Source organism: Eucyclogobius newberryi, unplaced genomic scaffold (genome assembly GCF_026437365.1).
Source record: "Eucyclogobius newberryi isolate DKJ021-1_F unplaced genomic scaffold, fEucNew1.0.hap1 SCAF_7, whole genome shotgun sequence".
Classification (NCBI taxonomy): Eukaryota; Metazoa; Chordata; class Actinopteri; order Gobiiformes; family Gobiidae; genus Eucyclogobius; species Eucyclogobius newberryi.
This window is the reverse complement of record NW_027316389.1, coordinates 14,422,242-14,446,364: the sequence shown is the minus strand read 5'-3', so window position 1 is coordinate 14,446,364 and position 24,123 is coordinate 14,422,242. Positions and strand designations below refer to the sequence as shown.

Here is a 24,123-nt window from a genome sequence, read left to right as displayed (position 1 = left end):
TTTTTAACGTTGTTCTTTATAGAGGAAAGTCACACATATACAATTCATGTGTTTTCACAATCCCAACCAAAAAAGGCCCAAAGCATAATGTGCTCAATACAAGACTTAAACGAGCTTCGACACAAAATGATGAAGACATCGTGTAGTTGCTGCACAGACTGATCCCTCATGCTGATGATAAAGGTGTTCTTCCTAGCAATAAACCTTTGATAAGTAGCTCTGGCAGAAAACCCCATAAGACGATCCTCCCATGGACATGCAACACTAAAACATTCATATTTAAAAGCCATATTCAACAATAGGACACATGAGAAAACATCTGTGTGTATGTACATTAACTTACATCATCAATAACTCTTTTTTTATCAACAATATTTACACAGTGATGAGGAAATAAAAATAATATTTGCAATTTGATTTGTTCAAATAAAAATCATTAAAGTCTTTCTTTTGTCTATATACAAGTTAGGTTAGCTATGTTCATGTTTGGCTTCACAAAGAAAGGCTAACTGACCGATATAGTTCTATCTACAAAAAAGATTTCAAGCAAATGAGCAGTTGACTTAGAAAACTGACACTCATGGCTTATCACATTTAGTTTTTTTCTGCATCTTCTTTCTAGTCCAACTATATTTGTATTAAACATGTATACTTTACAAATGTGTTTTTAATAGAGTTAGTGGTTTATTATACTTTTACGATAGTCTTTAACTGAGATGGATATTGACGTGGCCCTTCGCATGTTAGTAAATGATGAGAGATTCACAGATACAAGATTTGTTCCAGAACAGTTCAGTCACTAAATGTCTCTTATAGGTCAAAATATATCATCTGTGGAGCTAAATCTTAATGTTTTTTTCCCCACAGTAGCTCAGACAACGGACCCTTTGGAGGAGGACAGGTGGATGGACTGGATTCGGATGCCCAGAGTCTTCTCCAGATCTTGCAGAATGTCGCAGCTGGGACTGTCAGGGAGCGAGTCGTAGAGGAGCTGTTTGAATGGCTCCAACTCGATGAGGATCACCATGTTTTTCAAGAAAAAGCCTTCGATGTAGGACGCCAAGTCTGGAGCATCGAGGAACTATCGCGAGAAAGAAAACGATATGGTGTTTAATAAGTAAGAATCAAATGCTTGTTGCTCCATATTATTCCAAACCTTGGTGTGGTTGTAGAGCTCAACGCAAGTCTCTGTGTTGATGTTCTTGGAGCAGATGATCTCACAGTGTCTCTGTAACGCCTCCAACTGGAAGAACTTGGAAGCGGACAGGAGCTGAAAAAACAATATTCAGCCATATCAATGTCTTTGAAAGCTGCTATATTGGATTTCTTTCTTGAACTTTGTCTGTTTAAGAGTAGATATTTGTTCATACCTCCATAATGTCAGTACCTCTAATGTGCAAAGCATCAGCGCCTCCGTAGTAAAGATACTGCATTACCATCTGAAAATAGAAGATTCAAATGACAATTTTAAGGTCAGATTAACCGTAAAGCGCATTGGACTGGTCAGTGTTACCTGAAAAATATGATATTTCACATTGCTGATTTCAATGCAGGTATTTTCCCCACACGGCCGGTTTGCTAAAAGAGTCTTGAACCTTGGGAAATAAAATTAAAGAACGTGGAATTATTTCTCATTTATATTTTAGAAAAGATACCATGAATATTAGTCACAGACAGGATTAAAGTAGAACAATATGATCACATATCACATATGAGTGAGCTATTTTCTCACTGTCATTTTATGAAGCCATTGACTGCACATAGTCGATGGAAAAATGATATGGGAATACAATCGACATGCTGTCAACGTCTCAAGGACTGTGGAAATCACTTTATGGATCAGTGAAGGCATCAAGGATATGTACCTGTTGTTTGTCCCATAATAGTATAATAATACAGATATTTCTTTAGTTTATATTTTGATATGTATTTTTTTGCTCTTTGTAGAACCTTTGTAGAAACAATGCTTCTGAGACATATGAAGTGTTACCTCTCCTGTTCTTGGGTAGCACATAACCTTACACAGCACATTAACCATGGCCTTATTGAGTGAATTACCTGTTAGAGGCTGTAAAAAGCAGCACCTTGTGGGCATAGAAAGGCTTTCCCTCCACCAAAAAGGTCACGTCAGACATGTCTTTGTTATTCAGGAAGTGAGGATCTGGAAAATTCAGAAACAAAAATGATGTACCGTTTTTAAACAGACAATTCTACTGCAGTGTCTTTTAGGCACAATAACCACCAGGGGGCGTCTTTCAACCATAAAGTGACTCTTAAAAAGTGTCCTTTTAAAATGTTTTCCAAAAATGTTATGCATAAAACGTATTTAAATTTGAAGCAAAGCCCTTACCCAAGCGCGATGACTGCTTCCTTTTGATCTCGACCAGTTTGGGGATGGGATAGGGGCCGTAACACTGGGTGAAAATGGCAGCTAGTTGCTGGCTGATCACCTCATTCTTACAAAGGGAAACACAAAAAGAGCAGGGAAGTGGAAAACATTAAAATGAATGGCTGTTTTTTTAATGACCAGGGAAAGAATGCAAATTAATATCAGAGTTTTTGTGCAAATGGCAAGCTCAATCAAAAAATATTTTAGCTCCAAGATTAATTTTAATTATACAGTATGTCAATATTTGTCTGTGTTTTTTAAATTGGAGCAGAACAGCGCTGCATCGCTGAGGCACAACCCAGTTTGCGGCTGGCACTGAAGCGTGGCCATGAGCGTGACACTAACAAATAGGTATTATCAAGCTATTCAATACCTATTTCATAACAACAAATATGCTTTTCTGCATTTCTCCACATTCACTGGCTCCAGGCCACACAAAGCGAGAAGAATGGGTTGTTTGTTGTGTTTAGTCAGCAGAGCCCACTGTAAAGAAAGATGAACAGTTCCTTCTTTGATGTCCTCAAGGCGGGACAAACAGTACCAGCGCCTCCCGGGGCTCTTCAGAGAGATGAGGGTCAGTGGCCCCACCATACATCAGCCAAGACACAGACAAGGACTGACAGAGCATGAGCCACTGAAGGCAAATAGTACATACTGTAAGTGTGGACTCCAAAAGAGACTTCAGATTGAGGCCCACGAGCATTCTCAAATATATGTGGTGCATTTGAGAATGTGTGTAGCTCCACACACTTCAATATTTTACTTCCATCAATCGAAATGACAGTAAAAGCTTGAGGGATATTATAATGCAAGACAAATCAGACAGAAACTGTTTAAAATGTGATTTATAGACCACCAAGGGGATGATGGGATTAAGTGATGGACATACTGGAGCGAGGGGTTATTATAAATCACTATACTTTAAGAATATTTGTATAGAGCATACCTTCGGGGGGGGGGGGGGGGGGGGGGGTGATGTACCTTGCTGGCTCTGAGGATTTGGAACATGAGTGGCAGGCCATGTGTAATGAGCTCCTCAGTGTACTCGTCCTCCTCGATGCAGCTGAACTCCTTCAGAAGGCCCTGGATCAGAGGTCGTCGGTGCTGAAGGAAACATGTGCGCAGAGACTCCAGCCAAGTGTGCAACGTCCACGGGACACCTGTGCACACATCCTTCATAAGCATCAGCAGCCCTTAGAGAGTGTGACAGAATGTAGACAGAGACTAACCCAGGCTCCGTATGTCAATGGTGATGTCTACATGACCATGCTCTGAGCTGTGGTACATGGCTTCTTTCAAGGCTTTGAGTCTGGCTTTTCCACTCCTGATGAGATCGATCTGAGAGGGACTTCTTTCCTCCAGGTCGGACCCTTCTGCAAGAATTTCTTCCAATGACAAGACATCTCCTTTCTCCTTCTCTGTGTGAGACAGCAACTTCCGAAAGATATTTCTAAAACGTACAAAATCAGATTAAATGGTCATATTCAAAACAAAAGAGATTTATGGTATAGTACAAGAGTGAAAACAAAGTATATCGCAGAAAATAAGCAATTGTGCATTGCCCCATGTGGGCAATATCTGGGTTTGTTTTGGCGGTGAATGTGATTCATTTTCTCTGGAGGCTCATAACCCAGTGTCAATGAGTTATTGTTGTTTATGATATGTGAGGGGACTTTCAAATATTCTACTCAGAGGCAAAGCACTGGAGCTTTGTGAAAATCTACACAGGGACATAAACACAAGTGTCCACATTCGCAATAACTTTTCTTTAACTGGATTAAGTAACTTATTATCTAATTTACATTTTTTAAGTGTGAGTTTTTCTAAAAATGCTGACATGATAAAATAGAAACCCATATGTCCACAGTGAAAAATAAGAAAGAAGAGTTGGTCACAGCATACTAAACAGCTAATGGCTCACAGTGATTCAGCAGCTGTGTGGACTTTATTGACATGCACTGCAGAATTTGTGTTGGTGGATAAACAAGAAATACGGTTATGCTAAATGTGCAGTAAAAGTTCAGTCAGCTACTTCTGTGTATCCCCTTGTGATTGTGCTTACATAACCACAGTGCTCACCTGTGTCCATGTGCGGCTGCCAGGCTGTAGGAGTTCATGTCTCCCTGTGGCGCTGTGGAGATGCCATTACGATACATGGTGCCCACCATGGGGTCGGCCCCCCGCTCTAACAGCAAACTCACCAGCTCAAAGTTGCCTGCATGAAAATGATCCATTATACACCCACAATATGAAAGTGAATTAGATTAGGTGAACAACAATTCTGAGAAGCTCCATCATTTGTTTGCATGTTCCTATTTGTCTTTATTTCAGCTCCAAAGAGAAATGACTCAGCTCTGACAATAATCATGTTGGATATAATCATGTTGGATATCAGGTGTTGCCGCTTATAGACAGCCAGCTGGTGCAGGGGGTGTGCAGTTGTGCAGTTGTACAGTTAGACACAGGGAGGTTAGTGTACCTGCAGCGGCTGCCAGCTGCAGAGGGGTCTCTGTGTAGTTCTCCATCCCGTCCTGCAGGGAGCCCTCCACGTTGGCTTTGGCATCAAGCAGCAGCTGCACAGCACAAACAATATGACAGGGCACACACACACACACACACACAGACACACAGACACACAGACACACAGACACACAGACACAGACACAGACACAGACACAGACACAGACACAGACACAGACACACAGACACACAGACACACAGACACACAGACACACAGACACACAGACACAGAGACACAGACACAGACACACAGACACACAGACACACAGACACACAGACACACAGACAGACACACAGACACACAGACACAGACACAGACACAGACACACAGACACACAGACACACAGACACACAGACACACAGACACAGACACAGACACACAGACACACAGACACACAGACACACAGACACACAGACACACAGACACACAGACACACAGACACACAGACACACAGACACACACACAGACACACAGACACACACACAGACACAGACACAGACACACAGACACACAGACACACAGACACACAGACACACACACAGACACAGACACAGACACACAGACACACAGACACACACACACAGACACAGACACAGACACACAGACACACAGACACACAGACACACAGACACACAGACACACAGACACACAGACACACAGACACACAGACACACAGACACACGCGCGCAGACACACACACACACACAGAAGAGGTGAGAGTTTAGTAATCAGTGTAATAATTAACTCTGAATATGTTGTTATGGTAGAAGACATTTAATCTAGTACTATTAGAGTGTAAATCACCTGAACTTGAACGTTTTTGTCCTGTTCACGTTTCACTCAAGGATAAATCTACAATAAATGTCATATATAATATACAATCTTGTGCATGATTTATGTTATTTAAATATAACAGGATAAGCAGAACAGCTTCAAGTGGTCAGATTAAATTGAGGTGCCAAGCTATTTTCAAGTTGAACGTAATGATTAAAAATTCAATGAATAGATCAGTTAAAGGGCAAACTCATTTAGGAAGTGAGTTCAATAACAATTAGAGTATTTTCCACTGCCCACTTCCTAAAATGGGCTCTGGTCTATTTGGCCAAAAGTTCACACTGACAGGAAGAGTTAATTTCCCCTAATAGCTTTGCACTGACCACATAATTGTATCAGCCACCCAAGTATTTATCTAGTTTGGAGAAAACTATATATAGTTCCTTGAGAAAGGATAATACGATGACAATGGAGCACAATGAAGCGATGACAGAATCACAGGTGCAGAAGGCTTCACTACCTGCACCACAGGCACATGTCCGTGCAACACAGCGAATGTGAGGGGCGTGGCCTGCCGCGTTTCAGGGAAGACTGAGGGATGCTTGTGCACTGAGTTTGGCACCTGGGGAGGGGACACAAGGTAAGGAAGGGATAAGAGACAGCGAGAGGGGTGAGGGGACAAATGGGAAGAAAGAGATATGAAGCGGTTAAAACTATGACACAAGCAGCTGCACGGAGACGAGGTGGACTAGGACTTTCTACAGGAGAGTAATTAACTTGGAACCCCGGGGCTGTAGAGGACATCCTGTCACTATCTCGCTCCCTAATGAATACAATGGATTGATGTGTCTAGTTAGGCCTTATTCCAAATGCTCTATTCTGGACAAACTCCTCTGAGGCTGCTCTGCTCTGACCTCTGTACTGAGCGTCTTCTGCGCGCTCTGACTCAGGGGAACGCCATGAATACCTTTGAGCCAAATGTGAGCGTGACATGGGACAGCTGTGTGGGCTGAGGTTTCCAAAGCTCAGGCCTGTTGTACTTGTATTTAGAATACATACACAACATATGAATAACAAAGGAGCTTCTTTCAGACCATGTGTGTTATTATGCACAGTGCCATATCTATTTGAAAGATTGATAATACGCAATACTAAACAAAACTGAAACATATAAAAGTGTAATCTTCCAAACAAGAATATGAAGTGATTTTAATGCATTTTACAGTCCATTCCAGTTTTGTTTGATATTTGAGCATAGATAGATAGATATAGATAGATATATGAATATAATTCCAAGTTAAAAGAGACATATCATTCAAAATCAACTTTATTTGACCTATGCAACCTTGTTACAACAGTGTTTTCTAATCATTAGTTACTCAAAGTTGTATTTTTGATTCATGCATGTTTGAGTAATGTCCCACAACTGAGGCGTGAGTGCTCAGTATATTCTGTTTACACCGACCCCCTGTCCCCACCCACATACCTTTACCTAGACTCAGAGTGACAAATACAGAGTTCTAATATACCACATAGCCACTTTTCAATAATAAAAACAAGTAAATGACAATCTGCTGCTTTTTACATTGAACTGAATGTAAAATGATGATCTATGTCTCCTTTAAGATAAAAATCAATACATAATAATAATCGATATGCATATTATATATTTTCCCAAGCCTTAAAATCAATCAAAATGTGCCAAATTAGAGTGGGCACATAAAACCACCATGGCACAATTAAGTCTGCTTGCTGCTTTGGCCTGCGTATTTGATGAGGAGTGACACAACACAACAATGACACTTGTGTGACTCATGAAGTTAAGGATCATGAGAACCTCCCAGAATGACCCAGCATGCCACAGGAGGAAGCTTCTGCCTACATCAACTCTGCAAAGTCATGAGTACGGGCCGCGCAGAAATACTTCTAGAGTCTCATGATCCTTGCTTTGACAGTGAAATGAATGTAGATGAATGATGTTTTCTCCTTGTCTTTCTACTGTTTATAAAATAGCGATAGCATAGAACACAATAAGGAAGACATTTTGGGACACATCACTGTTCAAATACTTAATCGGCACTGCTTATTTTTTGACCTTTTGAGTTCTGTGTGCTTTTAAAATGTGTCAAAAATAACCTTGCAGTACAAAGTTTACGAGCACTAACCTCACTGTTAATATCAGCTCCAGCGTCGAGTAGCATCTGCACCATGGCCTCGTCTCCACGGACACACGCATACATTAGAGGAGTCATGCCCTGTGCGGATACAAGTTAGAGAAAAGTCGTGAGAACATTCAATGCTGATGCGAGATAAAAAAAAAAAGAGTCTTATCGACCCTCAGCTCTGTCAAAGTGCTGATGTTTTATGCAACTTTGACTCGACGAATTCATTTTTTAACAGATTCAAATCAATATCTTCCCTAAGGTATTAACTGGGCTGTCTGAGATACAAAAAAAACAAAGCTGTGTTTGTGATGAATCTTCTTTTAGTTACACTTGTAGTTACGGTAGCGTGGTATGATATGAGACTGAACTGCTTGACAATTCTGCTGCAAAGAGGCACTACGCTAGAATAAGCTCTTCAATGTATCCCAGGCAGACTGCAGCCGAATACGGTTTTGGAGCTGCGCATGTCTCGATTTCACACACGGATACAGATAGATTGTTTGTCGACTCGATTTCCCGCACAGTTGAATCGTGAACTCATCAGACCTACACTGACGGTAGCGATGGCACAATATCAAAGTCTGGAGTCACGATTGTTGTGCGGAGAAGCACCATTTTGCAATTATTCATGATTATTGACCCCATGACCAAACGGTGAAAGAACGTCTAACGCAGGGGTCTCAAACTTGCAGTTCTGCCTTCCGAGTAACTCCCCAAATCATGAATTATACATGTGACGCTGAATAATTCAAATTTGATTCATCACATGCCTATAATCATTGAAATGCTTCACTCTGTGCACTAAAAATGAATAATGGGTTATGTTTTATAGGTTTATAACTGTAGCCCATCAAAGTCTTCACTGTTATTTCAACTCGATTTCTTACTGGAGAAGCTCTGTGACATTTTGGTTTTGTAAAAGTAGCACTCGGGGGGGAAAGGTTGATGGCCCCTGGTCTAATAGAACTTTCTGAATGAAAAAATGACGACATTGTGACATAAACAGCCAGATAAAAAGCACCTTGTGGGGTTATACTTTTTGGGAGCATAGACTGAATCGATCTTCGCTTCTCACAATCATCATTCTTTTTTTAGTTCAAACTTTTTTGTTGAACTCAGGAAGACTAGTTATTACTGTGATGATAACTAATGGAGATCGAGAGAAAAAAGGAAGGTTCTTATATTTATATTTTGACCTGTATAAACAAGATAAACAATTAACCAAATAATCTTGACATCACTAATGGGAAGTAACTCAATTGACTTCAATATTGCTGAAAGTGGACTATTGAAAGAATCAATAATATACTAAAGTCAAAGACGCGTTGATTAATCCACCCTCGCTGTGTGAAGGAAAGGTTTCGCAGGTCTTTCCTTCCTGCTGCTGTCAGACTTTATAACAAACACTGCTAGTCCTGAACATGTGCAATACTGACTTAACCATGTGCAATACCGTCATATTCATGTGCAATTACTGTCGTACTCACAAGCAATTAAGGCCATATTTATGTGCACACAACTGATGTAAATAAGAGTGTTTTGTTTACTTACTTACTATTAGTATTAGTATTTTTGTCTCATGTTACTTTACTTTACTTTACTTTACTTTATTTTATTTTTTTATTATTATTTTATTTTATTTTTATTTTTATTTTTATTTTTATCTTTATCTTTTTATTCTTTTCCCCCCCCTCCATTCCCTATTAAGATATGAGAGGAGTTTTGTTAATAAGAGTTTTTTTTGTTTTGTTTATAAGAGTTCTTCTATTAAGAGTGTTTATTTTTAAACTTCTTATAAGTTATCTGTCCTTTCCCCCTGTATCTACTGCGTTGTAACACCGAAATTTCCCCATGTGTGGACAATAAAGGATTATCTTATCTTATCTTATTAGTAGGAACAGTCAAATAAAAAGGAATAGTGGAATGCGTTACCTGCTCATTCGTGCTGTTGATGCCATCGGGGCCGAGCAGGTTGACAGCTTGCTTCACCAGATCAGTGCGTCCGCAGTTAAGCATGCGGAAGCCCAGGTCTTGCAGGAACTTGGCTTCTGTGGACGCCGCATCCAGTTTCCTCGAGGCGCAGAAGAAGTCATCCGTTCTGAAGGACAAAGCATGCAAAGTGATCCACGCCGCAGTCTGGGCTTGTCTCTAATGCAGATTATTTCTCAGTAGAACAAATAATACCGCTTCTGAGTTCTGACCGCACAGTAAAAAGAGAGGGCTGCTCGGTGAAGCTGTGAAGCATTATTAGGAGATCATCTTGCTGTCCAAACCAAATAAAACCATGAAAGATTCGATTATGCATTCGACTTCAACAATAATACCCTGAAATACCCATGAAACCCTTAATTTTCTTTCATAGATTAACATTCCTCCAATACGTGACCAGCTTTATCAACTAAAAACAGATCCTAAAAATTTTTAACCCGACGTGTATGACACATTTTTCAAATAATTGCAACTAAGGATGTGGTTGTGGAAAGGGGGTTGGTTAAAACTGAAAATATCACTCAAGCTGCAAACGCAAGATTAGTCAAACATGCAGGAATCAATCAAATTACAACTTTGAGTCTGATGGATGAAGGAACATTTTCATAACACGGTTAAGCTTGACTTCTCAAATGTCTGGTTTAATTTCGCACCCAAAATTGTCATCAGTATTATATTTTAGTTCATTCTGTGACCTGAATAATTATGGTTATTGATTAATCCAATGACTTTGCCATTCCAACCCTCAATGATGTAACCTATCTCTGTACAAAATTAAATCTTATTGCGTCTTTCTTTTGATAAAACACTGACCTGTTGTCACTGTTTTGTTGGTCGAGACACATAAGCCTAATTTCCGTTGTAATTATTACTTTGGTGGTAATTGATGCAGAATGGCAGCCACATTTGTCTCTATCCATTGAAGAAGCCAACCACTAATTGTAAATAAGAAAGATACTGCAATGAAGACAGCTCTGAATATCTAATACAATTCATCATTGAATTAACTACAAACGCGATTAATCAAAATGAACAAACGTGGACGCGATTTATCAAGATCTTGTTTGATTTTAGTTGTGCAATACAATATATTCCTGACTTGTTGTTGTGCTTGGCTGCAGAGGTTGTTTACCGGAGCTGGCGCGGCTCACAGTCCACTCCGGGCAGCAGCATTCGGGCGGCCTGGCGCACATCATCACTGTCCACTGAGAAGCTGCGTCGGTGCTCAGTGTGGACCACAGCCACACGCACCCACTCCATCAGCGGAGGCAGCATCATGAACGGCCTGCAGGGGGAGAGAACGACACACGCAGGCTCAGCACACTCCACAAGCAGCTTTCAAGTCCAGGAAGGAGAATCCAACCAAGACTTGAATTTGCTTGACTTGACTTGTCATTATGGAAAGGGTGCCTGGGATTGATGATGAGCTCTGGGAAACTGCATCTGTTTGTGGATATGTCAACTCTGCAAAAGAGCACTTAAAAGTTAGTAAAAGCAGTAAACTAAAACCAGCTTTGTCTTTTATCATCTCTGTATAATCTTAGCATTTTTACATCAATTTCATGCATTCTATAAAATGAAATTCATCTTTTTGCTATACAAAGCTTATGGGCATAAAAAACCTTGAGTATATTAGTGTCATGGAGCTGCTTACGCACAAGGTCAAGAGCAGAATTTGAATAACTTCAAGAGGCGAGGCATTGTATCATTATGATTTTACATGCATTTTCTAAATGCCCTGTAGCATGTTAGATGGTAAAAATAGCTAGTGTTTAAACTAGCCGAATCTCTTATTTTTGTGTCAATCATTTCTGCATGATTTATGACAGAGAGCATCCCTATCGATGCACATGGCGTTGCACATGCACATGGAGTCACTGCTGACTCTCAAAGATAACCCGTGTGCATTCAAATACATATGTATGATGCTACATTTTGACCTCTGTTACTGTAGTCGACTGACAGTGCTGCAAAAGCTTGCGAATTCAACAAGCTCTCATGAATAGATTATGTTAAATATATCCATATTCATTTCATATTTATAAGAAAAGACATAGAGGAGATGTCACGCCATGTGACTTATGTCTTATGGGTGTTGGATTGATGACATCACATGAGGGCTAATAGTGGCTATTAAAAGAAGCACAGATGAGGAGCGTCACTTTTTGTATGAGCTACTGAGCCATCATATTCCTGCTGAGATTATGAATATATGACGACGATGGCCCTTCTTTTTGTCCACACTTCTTTAGCCTCATATTAGACTCTCCTGCTCAGCAATAGAAGCAAATAATCAGGCAACCCAATGCAGTCAGTCCTGAGACATTTCCAAGGGGCATTATGTGAGTTTTCTGGTAAAGGGTTGGTCACCTGCTTGTCTCATGAAAACGTTATTTCTTTCCACAGAATGGGATGAACTTGTCTTGATTTGGTGGAGTCATCGTCTTGTTTCCACAGAGTTAATACTCTTAATGCCATTTTTGTGGAACATTTTAGGCAAAACAAGAACATCTCAGCAATATAAATGGAAAGGATTCAGTAGAACCATCTTCTGGCCTGTCCATATTTTCACCTTTCCCTACAAAGTGATGCAATACACAACAAACTGTTGATTGATTGACGTGGTGCAACATTAGGTCTCAATGATGAAATCTAGGCCTGCTCCACCTGGATTCTTCCATACATCACCAAGGATGCAGCCTCATAACGCCTGTACCGTCCTTGACTTGGGCCCAACCATCATCTGTCACTCACGTTTCACACCGCTCGTCAGTGTTCCGTGGAGGATATTCTGCTTGATCTGTTGGGATTCCTGCGATCTTCAAAGTCTTCACTGACATGCAACGCTGTCAGTTCCATAGGCTTCATTAAATCAGGTCTATAAGAGGTCTATTCTCAAATGCAAGTACACATGAAGTTCAAGGTGATACATAGCAGTACACGGCCTTACAGTGCTCAAGTTCTTACAATATGTATTTGGCAATAGTTGGGAAAACAAGCGCTAGAGCAGAACCACGATGGTCTCTTGGGACATGCTTAGAAGATACGTAGTCCCCCGTAATGTACTGTAGGATTCTGCTTAAGATCAACTGTCGACAGTGTTTCCACTTCCACTCAGAGCTGACAAAGTCTGTACAAGGAATACAGAGCCACCACACATAAGTTACACTATGGAAACTATTATGGGATAATAAAATGGTAAAAGTGAGAAGACTTATTCAGAGTGTTTTTTTTGTACCTCGAGGGATTTAAAGTGAAATGTGGATTATGCTAAGGAAAGGCCATAGACACAATATACCTGCCACTTTTCCAGAAATCAGCACCAGAGCAGTAGTGGCTTAACCATCTGTGTGACTGAGGAGAAAATGAATAATAGACTAAAGTAACAACCGCACGAAAAGTACAAAATATAAGGTGCCATTTCACTCCCTGGTGGGGGGTCTGCTATACCTGCTTTTCACTAAATGCAGAATGTACACCTTTGTCTGGAACTGCTCTAAAGTCATTTTGCAAATTACATAACACATGTTTATGCCCCTCATCATTTTCCGTCGAGGATTTAGGGGTCCTGGTTCTCATGGGTTAAGCAGCAGTTATTTTGATCCAGTTTACTTTCATATGTTTTATATAATACAACGGGCAACATGCTCAAAAATAGATACAGCCGGCATCTGCGGGAACGCCCACTAACATAGGGTCGCAAGACTTCCGTGTGGGAATACAAACCATTCATTCTAATGTTAAGAGCTGCTCTATCAGCTTTTTTTTTCAGCAAGTCTTTAAGATATATGCTGTACCAAATACAGATATGAAGACTGGAGAATAATATGATGGTCCAATATTCCAATCAGAATAGTGCTGAATAAGTTCACATTTAGTTGCATTATATTATAGTATACAAATGTGACATAGCATTAATACAGCTCTATGCTTATTTAAATCTAACACGTGCACTCTTTATTTTTTCCTTACTGACATTGTGTAATTTGAAGCCTAAATTAAGTGATCAAATACTACTAGATTTTTATAAATTAGCAAAAATTAATTTCAATATAGAAGAGCTGCTTTATCACCAAATATTCCACAACTGCAAGAGCAAATGTTGACTTTAGGATATATACGGTAGCAAATAACAAACCACGTGGAAGACAAGAATAATGGGAAATTGTATAAAAATCTAAGAATACTAATGGCAGCTGACGGTTTATTTCTACTGCTGTATTTTACCATCTACATAAAAAAATCAGTTCTGGAGCAACGCCTTGTCAACAACATCCGTTGAGACTCAACTGTGACTCGACTTGAATTACTTGTGCTTAAAATACACAAGGAATTGTCTTAGAAGAAGTGAAGCCTTGCCAGCCCTACTACAACACGTCGCCGACTGTATCTGGTCTTGATAGCTTTAACAGATTGAGAAAGACAAGTTTAACACCATATTGTTGAACATTCTTGGCAAAGCATTACCGTATCCATGGAGACAAGCGGTTACACAGTGAACCTTTAAATGTCAAAAGCAAAAGTGGCTATTTTTTCACTCACATCTTGCTTACATAACCATAAAACCTTCGTAGTTGTGAGTTAATTGTGAGTTCTTCTGTTCTGACCTGTTCTAACTGTCTCCGCTCGGGTCGTCCAGAGGGCCTTGACTTGGTGCTATAAACCTGGACATTACTTATAACTGCAGTCTCCACTCTGAAGAAACATCTGGTGTGGTATTACAGGGCACAAAGCCAAAGGGTAATAAAAGAGAATAGAGTGTCAAGGTGCGCAGCAGTGTCATACACAAGGGACTCGCTAAAGGAGGAGAAAGTATACAGCTATAATGAGCAGACAGATGTGAATGGCGTAAATTGAGCATATCTATAGATAGTTCCTACTTCATTGTCAGTGCAGTTCCTTAAAGAAGACATATTATGAGATGGGTTATTACATCCATCTATGTTTTTTATCACAGGGTATCATCTGAATAAGGTAATTTCATTTCAAGGCTTTCCAGGCTGACTACCTTTTGTTACAGATATAGAAAAACTGTAAGCCTGAGTTGACATAGAAGAGGATCTGTTGGGAAAACATTAGAGTTGTGTGGCTTTTAATGTGCATACTGAATGCGACAATTTGACTTTCTATAGTGAACACAGCAAACTTAAGCTGCTATTAGGCGAGATTAGAAGCGACCAAAGCAGCAGCTGGAGAGGAGGTGGTGAGAAAAACCTGTGGCCACAATAAATACTGCACATGTGGGACTGGCCCGACTAAATAAGAACAACATGTTATTTGAACAAAATGTGAACCAAACAATATCTTTTAACATAATCCAAATATACAATAAATTGAGTTGTTTGTTGTTATCTTTTTTGGAGAAAGGTTTATGTAATACATTTGAACTATTAACTGTGTTTCTGATTGTTCAAGTGGTGGTTTTATGTTTGTTTTATATTTTCAGTAGGAAGAACACTTTGAAAATGCATTAATGTTGTAACGTATTGAGTCAGATGGTCCAATCAGAGAACTGCATTCAGAATTTGCAATATATCATAGCTCTATGTTTATGTATTACCAATTAGAGAAGGAAAATCTCACACAAGGACTCTCCACAACAGCAGTGTTTTTCTTCCCTCACTAACACTGTGCAGTTTCAAGCTTAAATTGCATGATCAAGTAGTGTGTATTCCATTTATTCTAGTAAAGTAACTGTATTCTGTGTACCGCTAGATGAAAGATAACTGTACCAGAATACAGTTATTCATAAAGTCTGAATACATATTTTGGTATATGCATATAGTTCCTGTATTATAGAGACATATTTGACGTTATCATACTGCAGTATAATTACATATTGTTATAATATCGGTATCACAAACCATGCATCACTAATTATGACGTTCCTTTAATATCCTTTCATATTCATCTATGTTTTACCAAAATGTCTGTTCAAATACAAATAGTATAGTAGAGCATTCTTTTTAGTAAACATTTTAAACACGAATTATTATGATGCTTATGATGATCATTTTTGAATGTATTTGACTCCAATACTGTTACAACAAAAATACCAGGTTCGGACACACAATAGGTTTAGTTTGTTTTTTATAGTTGTTCAGTTGCTAACGATGTTGCGACATTCCAGCCAACATCTTACACAGACACAGAGTTACACGCTTATTCTCTGTTGTAAAAGTGGTGCATTTCCACACAGTCTGCTTGTGTTATGGCCTCACCGCTCTGTCTGTAGCGTGACCTTGGAGGGCTCCACGTTGGGGTTCTCCCACTCCATCTCGGGGCAGTGCATGAAGTAACAGAGAGTGTAGATGGCCTCGGGCGCCCAGTGCATTAGGCTGCTCTTCTGGTGAATAGGCGTGCCATTGTTGTGGCTTTTGGTGTACAGGGGCTGGAGGTGGTGCACGGCCCGCGACACCAGGTCACCTACGAGCACAACAACACAAGGAAGAAGAAAAGCTCACATGTGGGATGAGATAAGGTAAGAATAGAAGGATCCTCAGTAGCTGTAGGAGCGCAGTGTTACAGCAGACACAAGAAGAAAATAGAACGGTTTATCTCCAGCATGTTTTGTTGTGCACACGAAAGGAGATGGAAAACACACCGCTGAGGTTTGCATTGTGAAGACTCACTTCACCTTCAACATAACACATTGGGATTTCAAAGAATGGAAAATATACTATTGCAAAAAGACAGATTTTGTGATTTAAACTCTCGCTCATAATTCTGAAACAGTTGTTTACACATCTGTTTGGATGCCTCCTGAAGAACACATTAATCTCTTGACTGGAAAGCCTTAAGATACCGTATGAGCTTATGAAATCTGATGAAAGATGAAGAGATAAAATATACATTCATAGCAGGGATGTCAGGATTATTAGGTTATTATTGATCGATAATTGTGATGATTTAAGTCACATTATAATTGGAATATAATTGACGATTTGAGAAGCAAAATTGTGTCTTTTTAATTCAATATAGTTTAAAAAAAGTAAACATAAATAAAAAATGTATCCGTCACATAAACTTTATTTTGTCTTTCACAAAGTTTGATTTCCCATAACAAAGAAAATGATTATGATCTCAGTTATTGTGAATAACCGTTAATGAAAGGCACAAAATCTAAATTTCCCCACAATTGTTCATTCACTGCTGAGTGAAGCATGATGGCTGTTCTGCAGAAAGTGGCCCTGTGTCCATCACCAAACACAGTCAGAAAAGCACTGCACCAGTGAAGACGATATACACAATAATGGGAACGACTCTGAGTACCGTAAGTATTATTTGTGCAGAAATTTAACTTCACATAAAACTTGTTTTTCTCTCAATATTAAGGCCATTTGCTAGATAAAAAAACAACTGCCATTTGTTGATAACACATATTCTTTCTTGAACAGATTAGACAGAATGCCTTTTAAGAGCAGCTTAAATGCTTCTTTTGGGGATGGATGGCCCAATGTCCAGACACTCACAGGAGTTATTACTGTGGCATCTCACTGCAGTTACTGAGTGGCTGTGGCTTCTTACTTGAAAAACAACCTTACTTTATTACAGCACACAAGCCTGAAATCCCATTTCGCTGAGTGCTGTCAGCTCGGCTTCTCCTTCCTTTTCCAGATGCTTCCACCACCACCACCACCACCACCACCACCACCACCACCACTGCTACTCTTAGAAAATGTAATAAGATTCTCATGCCGGGTTTATTGATAAAAACAGGGTGTCATGGTGTTTTCTCCACTGCAGCTGATGCAAGAGGAACAAAGAGACAGTCATGACAGGGAAGCTTAATGAAGTACAGTGTTATTTATCCCATACAAGCGGATAGAAACATGGTCATTCCGTTGGACAAAGACGTCGTTTAGCATCCGAATCGTGCTGTTTGGAAGCTGCCAAGATTCCATTTAGCTTTAACAATGTGCTAGCTGCGTGTGAAAAGGACAACCGACTGAAAGAAGCGCATTCAGTCTAAGCCCAGTCCTTTGGGAACTCCACAATGGAAATGATAAAGACAAACAGTGGACATTTATGCAGGATGCAAGGAGAAGGAAAAGACAGCAATGAATGGAAGAAGTCCCTCACACTTTGTTTTCCCTTTCAGGTTATTTGTCATTGGTGATAAGCCTTAGATGGGCCTCTAAAGTGAGCAGAGAGAGAAAGAGTCGAGCTGGTCAAACACAGCCACTGCTCATGTCTTATTTATGGCACTGGGTGACATTTTGTTCTGAGGAGGAGAAGTGAGATGGCAGTTAGAAGTGGCTGCCTCTGTTGACGGCAGGTACAGGGAGAAGATTATGTTTGCAGCCGGCACAGCTAAAGAAGTGAGCCGCTTAATGCATGATTGATGTAAACATAAATACTTTCCCAGATGGTAGCAGAAAATCTGAGGGAGAAATGCTAGCAAGAGCCAAAATAACCCAACAATCCCAAACACAACACAAGTGGTTAATGCTAAACTCATATTAGACATAATGTAATAATGTGCATAAATCATCCAGTTTGCATCAGTGGTGCAAGTAAAGTGCAAAAGTAAAAGTACTGGACTGAAAAGTAGACAGTACTTTTCATATGGTTTGAGGGTTTATTTTTAGCAATTTCGTGACGTTTTGACAAAAGGATTTGAGTTCAAGGTTCAGCTTTGGGCAAACACAAATCTATGCATAAATTTCACCAGAAAATAAAATACATTTGAATTGAATTGACCCATGTTGACCAAAGATCAGCCCAATTCACAACCCACAATCAAAATCACTACATTTAAAGCTGGAAATCTGTGTGAATGTACTTTTTAAACACGTACTGCAAAACTTTTTCTTAAAGGCGTAATGGACGATTTTTCGCCGATTTGAGAACTTGCCAATTTGAGAGCCATGCGGAGGCACACAACAGCCTCGCGGCCACACGTGCATTGTTTATCCCGACGGATCGCATCGCATCTCTCGTCTCCCGTAGATTTACGTCTCTTCTGAGTCAGCTCGAACTGTCTTTCTCTGTCTTAATTTTGTCCTGTACACTGAGGGAACTATATTATGATAGATCCATGCACTTAGACACAGGGAAACATGCTGCTCTCCTGGGGACAAGCCGACGAGGCTGCAGGTGAGCGGTAGGTGCGTCCTATGATTGATACGTGGCAGGACTAATCGGCAGTCCACGCCACGAGGAAATGAGACTCAGATTTGAGCCAAAAAAATCGTCCATTTCACCTTTAAGTCGATTTTTTATGTGCTATTTCAATTTTAATTGTGTTTTATTTGTTTTTCCCTCATGTATCTGTACTTTTACTTACAGTAGTACTTCTTTCACCAGTGGCTAGTATGAACAGGATAAGACAAGAAAAAGTGTAGTTCTAAAAGGGACTTACTTCACTAGGTTTAATTATCATTCCACATACAAATGACTTTTAGAAGTAGCCTCAGTAGCTGTTATAATTTAGTACTTAATAGAAAGTAATAAAGCGTTCATTAAACTGCCCACATTGATTTATTTCAAATGTACGTTGCACTGTCCAGTCATTGCTTTAAAGAAACCGCAATGATTAAACACAAGGAGGTCTAAGTTCTGAAGAGACATATTTTTCTTAATTAAAGTTTCACCGTGTAACATTTTTAGTGGAGTGTGTCGCTACCTGCTTGTCACAATGGAGATTTTCTTGTTTTAAAGGAGCAATATTATGCTACATCGACTTTGAAGAGGTTTTGACCAATTGTTTTCCATTCACATTTACACTCTCAAAGTCAATTAAAATGATCAATGCACGTTTGTGTCATCTTTAGTTTACCGCATTCAAGACATCATTGCTCATAAAATTCCCATCTTCCCCTAACACTCACGATTACGTTTCTCCGCAGGATTCACCTAAGTTATTTTGGAAAGAACGAAAGAAAAATCTTCTGCTTGTTACTGTAAAAACTGTAACCATCCAAAGGCCGCACGTGCTTCTTTAATTAAGTCATTTGAGATCAGAATTAAAATTTAAAATGTCCAAAGTATATAAAAAATGTTCTACAGATGTCATTAATAACTACTGTCCAGTATGTAGCAGATACAACACAATATATCTTCTTTAAACATATCTATTTCGCACTTGTTCAATTACACATTATTGTTCAAAATGACGCTGAAAAACACGCATTCTGTAATTTGGCCTTGTGGGGTCACCTGCCTGTCTCCATGGACATAAGAGAAGATAACTACCATTTTGTGGACATTTGTCTTTAGGCCATCTAGTGGACATAGTGAAGAGGAAATCCTGGTAATGAATGAGTCAAACTTGTGTTCTTTCAGTGCACGAGTTCTTTCTGTGCACGAGTCCTTAATCAATAGCTCATCCAGGTAATTCATTGGATGCCAAGAGGAACAAGAAGAGGTGGAGGACATGCGTGTTTTGAAGTAGTAGCCTTAAGGTAGGCTTTAGTTTCAAGGTTGTTAGCTCTGTGGTGAGATCTATCTAGATTACACATCTGTATCCAAGCATAATATTTCATTACGTTAAACCAGCCAGCACGGTGCTGTAGACACAACTTCTGATTACACCAATTCTTCAAAGTGGCTGTTCTAAAAAAAAGATCTTTATTCTGCCATGACTGATTATATTTAGCATGATATATGAGCTTCGTCTCTAGCTGTGGCGCAACCGATGCCACCGTCGCCGCCTATGTCTTGCAATTATGCGTCGCTATGCGGTTGTGATTACGTTTAATGGTCGCCCGTGGCAATGCTGACTCCACAGAATGCTAAGTGCCGCTTTTTCTCGCTCCTTTTAACGTCTCGCGGCCATGCATTTGGGATAACAAAGCGTGGAGCGGAAACAAATCTTGAGTGGAACTGTGAAGATAAGACAAACTATGTGAATCATGGCGATGTCAGGTTTCTAGGGACTCTATTACAATGCAAAAGTGAGGAGAGAATAATTATTTCAGGTGTATCAGGGATTAATCTGGACTTGATTCAGCGTGAAGCGGTCAAAGGAGGTGTTAATAATTAGCTTTCAACAAGGTGTTATGCTCCCTCATTATTAGTTTACTCGGAGGTCTATTTTGATCGATTCTTGCATGTCCGAATAATCCATATTGTCCTGAAGCTCAGGTTTGAGTCCTCTGAAAATTCCTGTTTTAAACTAAGCCCTTTTTCTGACCACTGCTCCGTACTGACTTGCAATTATTTTTAAAAATCAGACTTCAGGTCATACATGTAGGATTCAAAATCGTCACCATTTTGCAACAATAAAAACGTGCAATTAAAATCAGAAACTTGTCCAAAGACCTGTTCATATTTTTAAGCTATTTTGATCAATATTGTCGTTTACAATGAACAAAATATAAAACAACAAACTACACATGTTAAAGTTTAAGACTAGGGAGAAAAAGCATGAGTCTTCTTTAACAAAAATCACACATATACAGTTAAAGTTGGTGGTATTGTAAAGTATAAGGCTTTATACTGCCCCTTTGTATGTGGAATCCTCATCAAAACTGAACATTTTATTCCTTTTAAACGTTTTAGTCATTGTAATTATGCTCCCGCTTGAGCTGATTCTCTTTCTTCACCAGACTCAATGTCACTTCAATATTCAGATTGTTTTCACCACACAATGACAGCAGCTATTGTTTTAAGTGTCATTTAAATAGCTTCACACCTCAGTACCAGGAAGTTGAGTCCCTGAGTCCTCCATCTAATGTTGTGGGCGAACAGCAGAAGTGTTGAACTGCCTGTAGTTGTTTTTCATTCACATATTATTCTATACACCCTATAAAATACCAAGGTTAAGATGTCCAGAGGTAAAAAACCTCAATATTGCACAATAGAGTCATTAAAATCTACAAGTTGACACATATTTGAAGCGGTTAACTCTCAATTTAGCTAAAGCCTATACATGATGACGTGCACTATCGGCCAAACATAAATATTCATGTTCACATATGTGTTGCTGCTCACATAATATATGTTGGTTCTATGACAGCGTTAACCAATTAGAGCCCACTGAAACATGACAGCATCATGCGTGTTATCAGTGTAACAAATCCCACTGAGACGATTTCCATTCCATATCATGAAGTACACTTTCAATTAAATTAAACGTGTAAAATATAGCAAAAGTCAAAGGGAAGAGGAAGAAGAAGCATCTCTCAAGCAGGCTTTAAATACTGTGTGTAGAAGAGACGGCTGTGGTCTGATCCATTAACGCAGATCTGTACCTGGCCAGCGGCTATAAATCTGGATGTCCCTGATTGTTTATAAAACCTGGCTTCAAATCCTAATTTAGAAAAGTATTCTCTGGGTATATGGCCAAACATGAATTATTAACAAAAGCACTTTCAAATTCCAAATGTCAATGCACATAATCTTGTTTATTGTTAAGGCTTTAATGATATGCCAAAGTGTTTACAACGCATCTGTTTCGGCCCAAAGCCTATTGCAATAGGTCTGGTTTAAATAGGAGCCCACTGTGAAATTAAAGAAGCTATTTTGTAATTACGCCGTGAAATTAAATCCATATGGAAAGTAACAAAACCATAACATTTGGAGCATGTCAATCCTAGCTTTAGTGCAAACCCACAAATGTGAAATGCAGGAGACATTTCACATAGTCACAGTGAACATAGTTTAAAAAGTTATAAATGTGACTCATAGAAGCTGCAATATTTTAAAGCTCTAATGTTGAGGCCGTAACAGATGGTGACTGATTAGATACAGAGGAAATTACATTCCAAGTATCATTAACTAAACAGGTGTCCTACCCAAGGAAACAAAAACAACAACATTTGGGTTTTCAGGAAAATGTCTCCATTAATGGTGCTGTGCCAGATTTTTACCTTCTTAAAACATGGAACTAATTCATTTTAAACACTTTACTGCAGTCCAAATGCCTTCTGAGCGTCTTAAATATTCACCACGATGAGAAGCCAAATCACGGTAAAGCTGCCAACCACAAGCAGAGGGTCAAACTCTACAATTAGACGCAAACAATGGACTCGTTTTCACCAAGAGATTTATTTTTGCTTTTACAATGTCCTGAATTTCCTAAATACTGAACTCATTATTTACTCACAAACATAATTATTCATAAAAAAATAAGAAACATATAGGTTATTTGTTTCCTTATGATATTGAATTATTCATAGTAAAAAATAAATCAAAATTTGACATTATGATGATTGTTCTCAAGACAATTGTCCAATCAGAAAGCAGACGAAGCTCCAACGTTGGGTTTCCATCTTACAATCAACCCAAAAGGACAAGGTGTTCTCATGATATGACGGCTGATGACATCCCAGGCTGTATTGCCATTCAGTACGTTAAACCTTACAGCTAATATGACCTATCATCATATTCATGTGCAATTACTGTCGTTACCGTCATATTCATGTGCAATTACTGTCGTTACGTCATATTCATGTGCAATTACTGTCGTTACCGTCATATTCATGTGCAATTACTGTCGTTACGTCATATTCATGTGCAATTACTGTCGTTACCGTCATATTCATGTGCAATTACTGTCGTTACGTCATATTCATGTGCAATTACTGTCGTTACCGTCATTTTCATGTGCAATTACTGTCGTTACCGTCATTTTCATGTGCAATTACTGTCGTTACGTCATATTCATGTGCAATTACTGTCGTTACCGTCATATTCATGTGCAATTACTGTCGTTACCGTCATTTTCATGTGCAATTACTGTCGTTACCGTCATTTTCATGTGCAATTACTGTCGTTACCGTCATATTCATGTGCAATTACTGTCGTTACCGTCATATTCATGTGCAATTACTGTCGTTACCGTCATATTCATGTGCAATTACTGTCGTTACCGTCATATTCATGTGCAATTACTGTCGTTACCGTCATATTCATGTGCAATTACTGTCGTTACCGTCATATTCATGTGCAATTACTGTCGTTACCGTCATTTTCATGTGCAATTACTGTCGTTACCGTCATTTTCATGTGCAATTACTGTCGTTACCGTCATTTTCATGTGCAATTACTGTCGTTACCGTCATATTCATGTGCAATTACTGTCGTTACCGTCATTTTCATGTGCAATTACTGTCGTTACCGTCATATTCATGTGCAATTACTGTCGTTACCGTCATATTCATGTGCAATTACTGTCGTTACCGTCATATTCATGTGCAATTACTGTCGTTACCGTCATATTCATGTGCAATTACTGTCGTTACCGTCATATTCATGTGCAATTACTGTCGTTACCGTCATTTTCATGTGCAATTACTGTCGTTACCGTCATATTCATGTGCAATTACTGTCGTTACCGT

General features: G+C 39.3%; 1 protein-coding gene across 2 annotated transcripts in view; it reads right to left on the bottom strand.

Annotated features, from left to right (window-relative positions):
• The window catches only part of btbd11b (BTB (POZ) domain containing 11b), a 107,875-nt gene continuing 83,752 nt past the window's right edge, over positions 1-24,123 (bottom strand). Inside the window, exons 3-17 of one of the 2 annotated variants that reach the window (XM_072435130.1) lie at positions 16,060-16,264; positions 10,971-11,123; positions 9,782-9,947; positions 7,850-7,939; positions 6,205-6,306; positions 4,869-4,962; positions 4,469-4,604; positions 3,619-3,839; positions 3,371-3,549; positions 2,351-2,456; positions 2,059-2,161; positions 1,514-1,595; positions 1,371-1,439; positions 1,157-1,270; positions 1-1,081 (exon numbers count right to left, since the gene is read on the bottom strand). In XM_072435130.1, coding sequence (XP_072291231.1) covers positions 872-1,081; positions 1,157-1,270; positions 1,371-1,439; positions 1,514-1,595; positions 2,059-2,161; positions 2,351-2,456; positions 3,371-3,549; positions 3,619-3,839; positions 4,469-4,604; positions 4,869-4,962; positions 6,205-6,306; positions 7,850-7,939; positions 9,782-9,947; positions 10,971-11,123; positions 16,060-16,264 — 2,030 coding nt within the window. In that variant the 3' untranslated portion in view covers positions 1-871. The remainder of the gene's footprint in view (positions 1,082-1,156; positions 1,271-1,370; positions 1,440-1,513; positions 1,596-2,058; positions 2,162-2,350; positions 2,457-3,370; positions 3,550-3,618; positions 3,840-4,468; positions 4,605-4,868; positions 4,963-6,204; positions 6,307-7,849; positions 7,940-9,781; positions 9,948-10,970; positions 11,124-16,059; positions 16,265-24,123) is intronic. The other variant, XM_072435131.1, reaches the window with a different exon arrangement.